General features: G+C 43.5%; 1 protein-coding gene across 14 annotated transcripts in view; it reads left to right on the forward strand.

Annotated features, from left to right (window-relative positions):
* Nucleotides 1-14697, forward strand: part of TRPM3 (transient receptor potential cation channel subfamily M member 3) — an 827818-nt gene that overhangs the window by 749270 nt on the left and 63851 nt on the right. For all 14 annotated transcript variants that reach the window (XM_057720878.1, XM_057720880.1, XM_057720881.1 and 11 more), the window contains 3 exons: nucleotides 1192-1359; nucleotides 6769-6909; nucleotides 13573-13701. In XM_057720878.1, the coding sequence (XP_057576861.1) occupies nucleotides 1192-1359; nucleotides 6769-6909; nucleotides 13573-13701 (438 nt within the window). The remainder of the gene's footprint in view (nucleotides 1-1191; nucleotides 1360-6768; nucleotides 6910-13572; nucleotides 13702-14697) is intronic.

The following is a 14697-nucleotide window of genomic DNA, read 5'->3' on the forward strand; positions in this document are numbered from 1 at the left end:
TCTTGGCCTAGAGGCACAGAAGGGTTCCATGAAGTGGGTCATGGGCATTCCATCAGCACACTGCAAACAATGCCAAGCCTGGCTCTCAGCTCTGAGGACAGGGTGTCATGTCCCCTGAAGGCTGCCAGGCATGCCACCTGAGCCTTCCCAGGCCTGCCAGGCACCCAGAGTCAGGGTCACCACTCTCCCCTTTCCCTTAGCTGCCCTCAAGTCCCTGGGCATTCGAGCACAGACTGTCCCTGCCTCATTACTTAAGGATCATTTTTACTTACCCTTCACGTCTCTTAGCCCCTCACCTTGGTATACTTTCTTCAAGAAGGGTTGTATTCAGAAGCCTTATACACAGAACCATTTTAGGATTGAGGGAAGAGGTGGGAGAAGATTTAGGGAACACAAATCAGTATTATCATTCAGAAACTTGGTCCCTGGAAGTAGAGAGTAGAATTATTGCCCTGGCATGAGAAGCCAATGAATTTAGTGTTATCACATGGAGATTTAACCATGTGGTTTGTAATGAGAGAAATACAGCACTGGGCCTCCTGGGCATTTGTGCAGGGGGGATTTTCATGGTGATACAGAGCCCGTGTGTGAGAGTGTGTGTGTGTGTTTCTGTTGGGTAGTAGCAAATGTCGGGAGAGGCTCTAAAATGAATACCATGTTTTCCTTCGTGGACTTTCTCAAGGTCAACTTAGGGCAGTATTTTTTACAGAGATAACCAGATGACACATAATCAATTCCACTTGGCTGGCATATTAGTAAACAAATGCCAACGGACATGCGTATGAACCAATTTCACAAAGTTATGTACTATTAAGTAACTAAAGGAATCTGAATGTCTTCCCATTTTTGCTTTGGGTAGGGTCTTTTTTCCTCCATATGCCCCATGCAAAGTAGATGTTAATTGGGTAAGATGTAGTTGGGTAGGATGCTTTGTTTCTCCAAAATCAGACGGAGCTACTATGATTTAGCAGTTAGCAGTTCCCAGTCACATGGGCACAAGTGACCGTCTTGGCGAGGATGTACTGTTATTCAGATATACAGGCCCTCACTCTGGGCACACCCAACACTCACCCCCCCACACGCACGCACACACAGACACCCCCCCCCCCCCAGACACTCTGATTCTAAGCAGCCACCCTTATCCTCATCCTGTAAATGTGATGATTATTATTATCATTGTTATTACTTTAGGTAATTCTGGGAATTCTACTTCCTCCTTCAATTCTCAGCTTGGAGTTCAAGAACAAAGACGACATGCCCTACATGACTCAGGCCCAGGAAATCCACCTCCAAGAGAAGGAGCAAGAAGAACCAGAGAAACCCACGAAGGAAAAAGACGAAGAGGACATGGAACTGACAGTAAGAAAAAACTATGCAGTTTTTGTTGGAAGGGAGAACCTCTAATCCACCTCTCCCATGGATATGGCTTAAGATTTAACAACTCTTGTGGTCAGCCTCCCACCAGGTACTTTCATTTAAGTATTGAGACCAGGGTATTATAAAAGTGTTCTTTCTATGCACAAATAGCTTAACTAAAGGGACTAATCCTAATCCTGCAGCCAGGTGAGTGGCACTCCACAACCCAGTGAAATTCAGAAGCAGGACGCCCTGAATTTTCCAAACCAGTGATACTTTATAAACAACCAGGTGATGTGGCAGTCTTAGCACACGAAGAAGGAAAGGGAATCTGATTCGGGAGCGGCCAGCTCCACTGAGCTGGAACTGCTGTGCTGATCAGAAGCTAAGCTTTTATCTGTCTTTGAGGTCAGGCTCACAAATGCAGGACTAATTGAAATGTTGGGGTTTGTATGGAAGGCTTTTCTTAGCTCTTCCTGGTACAATTATAGAGCATGGATGCTTTGTTCCATAGGCGGAGTGGGGCAGCTGGGCATGGGACCGCTTTCCGCAACCCCCGCTGGAGCAGCGTGACTGCCGCTGCATTGTATCCAAAGTCTAAAAATATCACATGCTGTTAAAGGGACAAACAGGGTTCAGAGCTTTGGAGACATAAAGCAACAGCTCCATAGGACTTCCTGGATATCCCTCACCCTCCCCACCACCCTGACCAATGACCGTGATGGGCCAGAAGCAGCTGTTGGGGGAGAAAACAAAAATTGGTTTTGCTCAGGTGACAACAGCCCTTTGCATTATTATCCTAGTGGGGCCACCCTGCGAATTGTTTTTGCTCCAGATAAACACTGTTTCCTTCCAGTGGGTCTTTCCAAAAGATCTATTTGTAGGCATGTTGCAGGAAAGGAGACCTCTTCCAGGGCCCGAGAGTGGGCTCTTGTCTAACACTCGGAAATGAATTGTCCACGGAGACACACGTGCTGACAAAGCAAGAGACTTTATTGGGAAGGGGCGCCCGGGTGGAGAGCAGGAGGGTGAAGGAACCCGGGAGGACTGCTCTGCCACGTGGCTGGCAGTCTCGGGTTTTATAGTGATGGGATCAGTTTCCGGGTTGTCTCTGGCCAGTCATTCTGACTGAGTTTCCTTTCTGGTGGTGCGTGGGCAAGCACTCAGCCAAGATGGATTGCAGCGAGGAGGATTCTGGGAGGTGGGCAGAACACGTGGATTGATGTTCCTTCTCTCCTTTTGACCTTTTCTGTATTCTTCCAGTTTAGTGGTGGCTTGTTAGTTCCGTGTCCCTTACCAGGATCTCCTGTCCTAAAATAACTCATGCAAATTGTTACTGTCTATGCCTGGCCAGGGCGGGCTGTTTCAGTCAGTGTTTCCCCTGACAGGCACATTCCCAGCCCCAAGTACAACAGGGTATATGCACCGGGCCACTTTTTGAATTGATTAATCATTCACAGCTTTTGATTCACTGAATTCAAATCCAATGTTTGCTTTCAGTTTCAGGATCCTTATTTAAATCACTGGAGGAACCTGCCTCCCTCTATCTATGATAGGATCAGATGACTATCTTCCCTAAAAACTTTACCATAATCTTGGCCCCTGAACGGCTTCAAGGACAGGAAATGATATTTTGATCATGAGCAGCAGCTTGGTAGTAATAATACCGAATCTTTCCTAAATGCTTCGGCAGAGGGGTAAAGAGTATGCGCTCTGCAGCCCGCATCCTGCCCCATCACCTACTCATGGTGGGGCTTCTTAACCTCTAACGTGGGAATAATAGCATTATTATCATTACTACCACACAGGCACGTGTAAACTATGTAGAAAGTGTATGTGTAACTAATGTAGACTGGTGCCTAGCACATGGCAAATGTTTGCTAATATTGTTATAATGGTGCTAAATGCTTTATGTACACTTAACTGATGGAATCCTCACAAGCCCACAAGGTAGGTATTATTGTTATACCATTTTACAGATGAGGAAGCCAGAGACTCAAGAGTGGTTAAATGGCTCAAGGTTACCCACCTAATGAGTTGCAAGGCGGGACTAGAACCCAGGCATGCAGACTCCATTGGCCACACTTTTTCCTGAAAAAGCTAAGGGATGCAAAGAATTTCTTCCTAGAAATGTAGCAGCTCAGCTGGTTTGGTCCACCATGTAGTAGAGAGAATCCAACAATGTTGTGTGGGCCTCCTGTGTCAAGTATGACATGGCCTTGACATTGGCGTACATCCTAGGAAAGCTCAAAGAAGGAACCTAGGAAGGTAGCCAGAAGCTAAAGCAGTATTCTTTCCGGGTGGGTCTCAAGGAAGAACACAAAAGAGACAGCTCCCTCTCCTGCTCAGTCTAGAGTTTTTGAGGATTTGATCCTTCAAGAAGCCACAATAAAAGATGCATCTCTGAACAGAGAGCAAAGTCCACTTCTCAGAGAATAGCCCCTACTGTTGTCTACTGAGAACCCAAGTAAAAGACACCACAACAGCATTACTGCCTGAGCTGATTCTCCACAGGCTGAAACAGCAGGGAGAAGGAAAGGAAGGAAGGAATTTATAGGCTGGCAAAGTCAGGATTGGACAGCACTTGTTTTTAAGGTGGAGCTTCCTTTAACCCTAAGGACAAATTTTGTTAATGCTGGACCACTGGTCTCAGTTCACCCTGGACAGGATTGGAGAATGCAGCTTGCTGACAACTCCACACCCTTCATAGGATTGATATTTGAGCTTCTGTGTTAAACCAATATATCCTCCCTTGGAATGGAACATTTTCCCTTGGCCCTTCCAAAATTATACATGAAATATCAGCCTCAGTTTGCTTCACTTTAGTAGCCTTTAATAGCTTAGTTCACCTCAAAGGATCTTTCCCAGACTTGACATCTGTGCCTAGCCAGCAAAGATTCTGAAATCCATATTGTGCAGTCTTGTCTGTATTTGACCGTGTTACAATCTGCTTTAAGAAATGTAGGCAAAGGAAATGTTTGACCACTGGGAAAAGAAATCAACAAAATCAGCAAGTTAAGCTCCTTAGGCTGGAATTAATGAAATGTTGAAAATGCTTTACTTAAACCGTGAAAGACAAGCCTCTTAAAAAATGCACTCACTTTGAAATATTTTTGAACAACAAAGGCGAAATAGATTGTTCTGTTTTTCCTTTTGTTTTACCTGCCTCGCCAGGTAAGTGTCTTGAATTTTGCCCATAAAAGTCTCAACACATCCACAGACCCAGAGCACTGTTGTAACTCTACTGGGAAAGCCATTATCCCCAGAGGTTACTCCAAAATGCCATTCGCCAAGATGCCTAAAACCCTCCAAGCTGCCTATACTCTCATCTAATTGTGGTCTTGTATTATTCAGCATATAAATAAGCAAAAGTAGGATAATTATGTTACATAGATAATAAATTATAGAAGACAAATATCATGTAACTTCAGAGTTTCCTGAGGTCAGTGATTGATATTTATAGAACCCCATTGCTGGCTAGTGTGCTATATCCATCCTGAAGATTGAGTCAGCTCACTGATCAAAATAAATTCTTAGATAGGCCATAGTATGGAATCTTACTTATTCATTAACTCAAAGTACTTTTCCGGTCAGAGGTTCCATAAAGTAATGGAAGTTACCCTCTCCCGAAATCCTATGGTTACAGGTAAATCATTTGTCATTGTTACATATTTGAGTAAAGTGGATATTTGAGGCAATGACAAAAATAGTTGAAACTAATATTTCTATATTGTGGGTAAGGTAGTTTGAAACCAGAATAATCTAGTGGTTGTCTCTGTTATCAACTTCAAGATAAATTATTTTGGTAATTAGATCCTCAACTTTAAACCTGTATTCCCAGTACTTTTTCATCTCCCAAATCCTTGTAAGTCTTGTGTAGTTATAAGGTTTTACCCTGTTCTCACACTTAATAAAAATTTCATTTCGCAAACATTGTAGAACTAATCTTGTTTAGAACAATATGGAAAGAATTAAAGCCAAGAAAGTATGTTATAATAGGTGCCTAATATACTTCTTTTTTTTTTCTGGTGAGAGATCATTTCAGTCAGGAGTATCTGAGAAAGTCTTAGTTCACTTTAAAGATCAGCTAATCTTTTTTTTTTTTAATTTTTTTAAATTTATTTATTATTTTTTGGGGGGGTACACCAAGTTCAATCAACTGTTTTTATACACATATCCCCGTATTCCCTCCCTTCCTTGACTCCCCCCCACCTCGAGTCCCCCCCACCCTCCCCGCCCCAGTCCTCTAAGGCATCTTCCATCCTCGAGTTGGACTCCCTTTGTTATACAACAACTTCCCACTGACTATCTATTTTACAGTTGGTAGTATATATATGTCTGTGCTACTCTCTCGCTTCGTCTCAGCTTCCCCTTCACCCCCCGCTCCATCCCAAACCTCGAGTTCTCCAGTCCATTCTCTGTATCTAAAGATCAGCTGATCTTTACTGAGCACTTGTTAAGTGCCAGATGCTGATTGGTTTGTAGACCAATGCTCTATCAGGTGATATTACTACCCTTATTTTACAATTAAAGAAACTAAGTCTCAGTGAGGTTAAAAGACTTGCCCAAGGTGCCACAGATTCTAAGTGCCCAGGTTAGGACCCAGTCCCCATTCTGAGTGTGTTTCCTTTTCTTCAAGTTCTGCCTTTTTTGTGATGTTTAATTGTTGTTGTTGCTGCTGCTGTCAGGAATGAGAAGGAAATAATTGAATTCTTAAGGAAATCTGCAACTACTTGGAGATGAGGGCCTTTTCAGGTCAGGCCTGACTTCCAATCCAATTTGGTTGACTCTCCCTTGCAGAGGAAGGCAGTGTGCTCAGGAATCACCAAATGAGCACCAGCAGTAATTCAGGCTTTACAGGGTTTGAAATCAGGGAAGCAAGGCATATGCCTAAGAGTTGAATAGATACTCCTAACCTAAGTTCAGGCACTTCAGATAACTTAACCTCTCGAATATTCATCACCGTTGGATAAATAAGGTATTACTAGTCCAATTTACCCTTAACTTAAGAGTTGTTAGTGTAAGTAGAGAACCCAGACCTGCCTGTCTCACAATATATAAAGGGAGAGAGGGGTTGGGAGGAGTGACAGATTCCTGGCCTTTCCAGGTCTCTTTCTGTCTCCGAGAACTCTGAGTATCTTCCAACACCTCTCTTCCAGAGGCTCCAGGGTGGAAGAGAAGAGAATGGTCAAGGAATATCCCTCAGGCCTTCCATCCCAGGCAACGTGTACACAGATTTTATTTATAATGCAAGCACACACTTAGGGAAGGCACAATCTCTAAATCTCAGGGGTGGCCTGAACAAAGCTCTTAGCTTCAGTGAACACAGGTTCCCCATCTATAAAATGAGCTACATGTTGAAACATGTTCTGCAGAACCCTGCTGTGATGGTATGGTTCTCTTCCACTGTAGGCAATGTTGGGTCGAAACAACGGGGAATCCTCCAGGAAGAAGGATGAAGAGGAAGTTCAGAGCAGACACCGGTTAATCCCCCTGGGCAGAAAAATCTATGAATTCTACAACGCACCCATTGTGAAGTTCTGGTTCTACACTGTAAGCATCTTTCCTTTTCTCCTTTTTAATGGATGGCCACAAAGAGCCAACGTCAGTTTCTTACACACCTGGGTGGTTTCTTCTGCAAGTCATAATATAAAGACCACCCAGGCAGGAATAACAACTCTATGACCTTTTTTTCCTATAGCATTGCAAGATTTGTGGAGTTTGTGAGGCAGCCTCCACAGCTTCTACATTTCTCCTCCTCGCAGAAAATAAAGGAAATGGTAAAAGTGAGAACTAACAGAAATAGAGGTGAGATGAATATGAGTCTAGCCTAGAAGGGAAATAGAGGTCCTCTTACAGAAACACTTCCCTGTTCTGGATGGATGAGCACTGGATCAGAGGCGCCCATTTAGAAGCCAGTCCTAGGTTTGGGGGGATATTTGGTGGGTAAGGGGTGAACAGAGTGTTAGAAGGAAAACCACTAAAGATGGGGATCAGAAGTGTGTAATTACTCCCAATCCAGTATGTCATCAAACAACCTCTCTTGCTCTGACACAGTTAAAAAACATGCAAGCCAAAGCAGCAAAAAACACGCAAAACAACCTACAATCACAGCAAATATTGTCCAGTAAGCACACCCTGCAAATATTTTCTGCCCACAAGATTAAAAGATTATCCCTGAAAGAGGTTCCTGATATGTGAGAAATGGCCCCCTGCCCCTGTTTCTCATGATATTTTAAGCTTAAGGGGAGCTTTGGCCCAGGTCGTCCCTGCTGCTGTGCAGCCACAGTGGAGCTGTGCCAGAGGAAAGGCAGTGCATCTGTATCTTTGGCCTTTCTCACAAGCTACACCCCAGTCACTTGAGTCAGCAACAGGATAATCTGAGTCTGAGGCTGAGATGACGCAAATGACCAGATGAGGTCTTTTTTGTGTGGTACTGTATGCTACCACGCAGTGCTGGCTTTAAGCCAGGCTTTCCCAACCTCGGCACTATTGACATTTGGGGCAGAATAATTCTTTGTTGAGGAGGGCCGTCCTGTACACTGCAGCATGTGCAGCACCATGCCTGGCCTCTGTCCACTAGCTGCAGTCTTCAGCCCCCAAGTATGACAACCGAAATGTCTCCAGACGGTGCCAGGTGTCTCCTTGTGGGGTAAAAGTGACACAGATTGAAAACCACTGCTTTAAAGTTTGGTCTTCAAAGAGGATGGAAAATTATTAAAATACAAATAATTTTTTTTAGTGAAGTAAATGTTTAAATTTATTAACGTTAAAAAAAGAAAAACTTCTCTCCCTTCCCCCGCAAAATAACTAAGGCATGCAAAAATCATTTCTATGTATATATTGCATGCAGATATACGTTATTTTTACCTTGCAGAAAACAACTAAGTGGTGGCAAGCATGGACTTTGGAGTCAGGCAGCCTAAGTAGAAATCCTGTCTGGGCCTCTTTGTTATTGTGTGACCTAAAGCAAGTTACTTTAGCACTCTGTTCCCAGTTTTCTTAAGAAGAGGATAATAATAGTACCTACTTTATAGGGTTTGGTAAAGATTAAATGTGTTAAAATATGTAAAGCACTTAGAACAGGGCCTGGAACCCATAAGCACAATATAAATGTAACCGTCGTTATTCCTAGCCTGATCCCATTGCAGAGCAACAGTCAGTGTTTTATTCATCCACCCCACTCAACAGTGGTACAATATCATTTATTGAACACCTACCTTTCTCTTACATCAGACTGCTCTGATTGTCTCAGCCTGGGGCAGAGCTTGGCAAGCGACAGCTCACGGGCCAAATCCAGCCCACTGCCCATTACTGTGGGCCAGGAGCTCAGAATGTTGTTTACATTTTTAAAGAGTTGAAATAAAATCCATTGAAGACTAATTTGTGACATTACGTGAAAATTACATGAAACTCACATGTAATTCATGTGTCTATAAATAAAGTTTTACAGGAACACAGCCAAACTCATTCATTTACCTGTAATCTGGCTGCTTTTGTGCTACAACTGTTGAGTTGGTTACTTGCAATAGAGACCATCTGGCCCACAAAGCCTTAAAAATTAACTGTCTGATCCTTTATGGAAAATGTTTACAGACTCCTGATCTAGAGTATAAAAGAAACCAGTAGACATAGTAGTATCAAGAATTATCTACCACCTTTACAAATACTTACTTCTCTTATCCTTCCAAGGCATTTCTTTTTTTCTTTATCTGTGTTCAATATTAATTTTACTTCCTTGATTCCTCTAGTCCCCATTTACTTAGCTGAGGCAATTTGTTAGCCAAGAATGTTTTTAAATCACAGATGTGCTGGCCAGTAGTTCTGAGCCTTGGCTACATATTAGAATCACCTGGAGTGCTAAAACACATACACACACACACACACACACACACACACACACCCCTTAGGTTCTATTTAATCTATATCTTTATTTAAAAAGATCCTGGATTCTTTTCCTGGAAATTCTGATGTCGTTGGTCTGGGGCACCGCCAGGACATCAGGATATTTCAAAGCTCCCAAGTGGTTGCAATGAGTAGCTAGGGATGAGAAGCACTGCCCTAGACAAAGGGCTGAGTTTTCAGCCTATTATTTCCAAAACTTCCATGATGATGAGGGATTGTGTTAGAAATGCAAATTCCTGGCCGCATCACAGACCCACTAATTGAAATCTCCAGGGAGGAGCCTGAGCAGTTGTGTTTATCAAGCTTCCCAGGTGAGTCTTGTGGTCCAGGAAGCTCAGGCACACTGCTTTTCTTGTACCACATACTGCAGGTTGTGAGGCTGCCCCTTTGAGAAATGGGGCCCATGTGTCCAGCTTTCTTATGCATGGCTGACTGGGTTACCCTCCGCAAACCCATCAGACTGGATGCTCCAGCCATGTCTGATTGTGTTTCCACAGTGATTTTCAGAAGTGATATGTATTGACAAAGCCCAGGCCTCAAGGAAGTAAATGGAGATGCAGAGTGTCAATCTTTAAAATCCCCAGAGACGCCTAACAATAAAATGCAGCTTTAGATCAAAGGGCTTATTTGCTTTTGGTTGTGTTGTCTTGTTTTCTTTTGTTTTTGTTTTTTTAATAAGAGTAGTTCCTGATTTCCAAAAGTATCCCCTTCTACACTCCCAGAGTTCTGAAAGGTAGGACACACCTCATTTCCACATTAACCTCACTTCCATATCTTAGCCAAGTTTCCAGAGGAGCAGGTTGAGTCCTCTTCTGTTCCAAGAAGAAAGGAGGCAGGGATCCAACTGACTCCCAGACTGGTTTGTGGTGAGAGCCTGTTTCAAGTGCCCATCTGGAGAGAACACCAATTACAGGTGCGAAGTGGTGCCAGGTCAGAGGCCACCGGGTGTGCTCTGGGCTTCCCCAGCAGGAACAGACTCCTTCCTCTAACACCAGGCGCCCCTCCATGCTCTGGTGGCAGTAGGAAAAGACCTGGGAAGAAGTGAGGAATGGACAAGCCCCACCTGGGATCCCCAGGCAGCTTCAGCAGGCTTTGGTGCTTGCATTTCATACTTTAGGAGTCATGCATCTTGGTTAATGGAAAATTTATAAAAATCTATATGCAAATAAAATACAAATTCTTATAGGATTCCCACTAACTTAAGAATCATAAGGTTATATTTCTTTTCAAAGCCATAGTATTCTACAAACAGCTTGTTAAAGCTTACGGAATATATACATGTGTATATATGTGAATATATATTCACACACACACAACCATTAAAGCATGTCACGTTAGGGTAACCTGCAGCAAGGCCCTGTGAATGTCAGCAAGTTCTAAGATAGGTTGCTTCTAAGGCAGCAGCCAGTCCTCTGTTGTACCACTGAAACATGTTTAAAGCCTTATTTTTAGAAGTCTATATTTTGAGAGTTGTCCCAAAATATTATATTATAGCTTGATTATGGAAAGAAAAGCATTGTAGAGTATCTGTGGTTTAAAAAATAGGCAGGAGCTAAAAAGGATAATCGTGGAGGAAGCATAAGCAATGAGGTCAATTTAAAAAAGGAAAAAAAAAAGAAAAGAGGTATGAATAGTTAATAGGTGATAAAAAGGAAGGAAGGACTGAGGTAAGAGAAGGAAAGAGGAATGGAAGTGTCTTGAAAAAAGAGGTGTATGATAACATCAGCCACCATTCATTGGGCCTCTGTACTGTGTCAGGAGATGCATATTCCTCTCCCCTATCCTTCCAAAAGCTCGACAGGGTCAGTAGCAAACATTTCCATTTCACAGAAGGGAGGCCCAGACAGGCGAGTGATTTTACACAAAAAGATACAGCTGGGAGGTACCTGAGCCAGGATTTAAATCCAAGTTTCACTGACTTTGCATCTATATTCCTTCCATCAGACACCAGTCCTTCTGCCAAACAAGTACACTAGACCTGTGTTCAGAGGACAGAGACAGATTGAAGGAGTTATTTAAGTACTAAAATGAAGAGGTTCTGGAAGAATTGTGTGTGTGTGTGTCACTGGGCCTACCTGTGACAAGAGAAGATAATACTTTGGAATGTTTTGCAATGAATTGAGTAAAATGACAAAACCTGGGCAGTTAACAAGGTTCACCAGAAGCAATGGAATTTGATCCAACAAGGAAAAGGAAGCAACCAGAAAGAGAGAAGGATTTCAGGTCAGAAGGAGGCTAACAGTATATTTCAGCGTTTATCCATTGAAGTCCTTTCCTTGTGTTTTGTAAAATACAGAACTCACAGGGACTAGAGAGTGGATGCCAGGGTATAATGGTAAACAGAAACCATATGAAACAAATTACACTTTAAACACCATCCTACACGATTTCACATTGAGTAGATGCTTTTCAGGTGAGGTTTTCACAACGTGCTAGTGATCCCGAAGGGGGTGGGGTAGGAACTGAGGCATGTTATAAATAGCAGTCCTTGGGCGGGTGGGTGTACAAGAGAGAATCTCTCAGGAGAAGGAGCTCTGCTGACCCTCCAGCATCTCTATAGCTGCCCTCTCACTTTCATAAGTGATCTTATTCAACTCTGACACATGCCCACCCTTCAAGAAATGGGAAGTTATATCGCTGTGTCTGTAAATCCATTAATGTAATAGGGTCTCAGAAAATACCTTTGACGCATATTAAGGATCTATGTGTTCATTTATTTTCTAAAAGAGAAGGAAAGGGGGGGAAAGAAAAGGGGGAAAGCAGAAAAAGGGGGAGGATAAAAAGAAAGAAATGGGGGAGAAAAAAGAAAAGGTAAAAAGAAGGAAAAGGGGGAGGAAGGAAAGGAGGGAGGAGAAAAAAAGGAAAGGGAGGGAGAAAAAAGGAAAAGGGAGGGAAAAAGAAAAAAGGGGAAATGAAACAAATAGGAAGAAAGAGGAAAAAAGGGGAGAGAGAAAAGGAAAAGAAGGGAAAAAAGAAGAGAAGGAAAAAGGGGAGGAAAGACAAAAAAGGAAAGAGGTCCGTTAGTAGAGAAAGCAGCATTTCTCTAGCTCTGCAGGGCCGCCCGTTCCCCTGTGTATCTCCCAGCCAGGCTGCATCTTTCTCCACCTTCTAAGCTGCCTCTAGGTCTCCAGAATCACACTGTATCTCCAGAATTCTCAGGGTCTGGATCTTTTTGCCTATACCATATCCTATTCTTTGCTACCTAAGCTCCAAAGAGTGCAGATTTTAATAAATTCACTCTTAGTTCCTATTCACAGCCCCTGAGGCCCCTAAAGCTCAACTTGAAGCCTTGCCTAGAAACGCCTGAGGCCCCTAAAGCTCAACTTGAAGCCTTGCCTAGAAACGGCTTAAGTTCTCTGCCATTGCCTCTAGGGTGAGTTTTTTTTCTCCAGAGGCTCCTCAGCCTTTTATGCAAGAACCTCACCAGCCCTCCTACACTCCACTCATCTAGACATACCTGAGTCCTCCAGGGACAGTCACCAAACCTGAACCCTGAGGAGTTTTCCCAGGACACCCAGCAACTCAGCCAGTTCCATCAGGGTTCAGCCTCCAGTGCTAGTGCCTCATGAAGATTAAACCTCGCTCCAAGCCACAGCTGGCCTCGCAGACTCATTCTTTCCTATAAATTGCTTGTCTTCTCTTGTTTTGCTTCAAAGAAGCAGAAACCAGGAAGGAATAACCCAGCTTGGATAGGGCAGGAAAGTAGTGCCCAGAATAAGAGGTAAAACCTTGCCAGGGCACTGCCAAACCAAGCACATTAAGATAGGAGAAAAAAAAAAAAGACATTAACTCAGAAGAGAATTGAAGTGGGGCTCCAAGAAAGTCTGGGCTATTTTTTACATTGGTTTGACCAATTTACAAGTATAGCATGTGTCTGCCTTTCCTTCTTACAGACATTTAATCCACCTGGCATTTGTTAGGGAAAAATTCACTGTGCTGTCCTAGTTCAAGGACCCAGGGCTCACAGGTGAGCAAGAGCAGCTCCTGAGAGAAGAGGTTCCCTTTTTTAGCCAGCAAAATACGAGAAACGGGGTAATTGCAAAACCAAAGGGTGCATCATGACACATAGGTACAAGCAAAGTACTGGACTCAGAGACACGCAGGGATCAAAAGGAAGATTGTATATCAAATTATTTCAAATACTATAGTCTTTTAAAATTCTTTTGATCGTTGAGAGCCTAGAAGTTCATTTCATGGTGAATTCCTAGTCCTGCTTGCTGACCCTGTTGTGTCCGGCCACCCACTGGCCTTGCCCAAGGGCAGGGCTCCCAGGTCTTCGCAGCCAGAGCACCGTATTGTGTTTCCTTACAGCTGGCGTACATCGGATACTTGATGCTCTTCAACTATATCGTGTTAGTGAAGATGGAGCGCTGGCCTTCCACCCAGGAATGGATCGTCATTTCCTATATTTTCACCCTGGGAATAGAAAAGATGAGAGAGGTAACTGCTTTCATAAAAGAGAACAGAAGAGAAAGACAGTGGTCGGTAACATCTGTGGATGGAGGGGATCAGGGAACACTCGGGATCCGAGCTAAGCCAGAAACGATTTCTCTAACACTGCCGCAGAAATAAAGGACTTGGCTTCCACGGCTGCTGACAAACCTGGGAGGCTTTAGTGTGCGTTTATAAGGTTGTCACTCCACGCGTGCTTGCTTAGGATCTAGTCTGTTTTCTACTAGCATAACTCTTGCCCCAAGAAACCCTCCAGTTGTCTTCAACACTGTTTACACCTCTCTTTCGTTGTCCTGATAAACATGACTTTTAAGTTGTCTCTACTTAAAAAAATTTTAAACCTTTAAATTTTCCACTTTGAAGTCCCATTACAACCCCTTACTCTGGGTTTCTTTGGACACAGTCCACCAATACCTATGATTCTGCAAATGCACTTCAGCAGCTCTAGGAGGAACTATGCATTCATTCATTCATTTATTCCTTCTCAACATTTATCATGCCCCTGCTGGGCACCAGCCTCTCCACCAGCCCTAGGCGAATTGAGCATATTTCTTGTCCTTCAGATTGAGGATACGGGTCCCTCTCTCCTCCCCTCAACCCCGTCGCATAAAAGGAGCTATCAAACGCCACCCTCAAGTGACTACTTGAAGTCAAAGTTAGCCTGGGGCCATCAGATTCAGCGCTATTAGAATAAATGTAATCAAGCAACAATCCACCAGAGGGCTCTGCAGCCCTGCTTAACAAGACCCCGAAGCCCTGTTCCCAAGCCCGCAGGGGAGGCAGGCTTGTGGATAATTCCTCTGCATTTCCCCCTAGAACTACAATCAGCTGGAGAGGCTTTTTCTGGAAGAATTACTCCCTGTCAAGTCCACTGCACTCTCTGGAACAACCCTACTTGATGTACTGCAGTGAGTGGGGAAATATATTGGGCTCCATAGAAAAAAGGATTCCTACAAACCCATGTATTTCACCCTTGCCTTCATG

Source organism: Hippopotamus amphibius, chromosome 2 (assembly GCF_030028045.1).
Source record: "Hippopotamus amphibius kiboko isolate mHipAmp2 chromosome 2, mHipAmp2.hap2, whole genome shotgun sequence".
NCBI classification, from domain to species: domain Eukaryota; kingdom Metazoa; phylum Chordata; class Mammalia; order Artiodactyla; family Hippopotamidae; genus Hippopotamus; species Hippopotamus amphibius.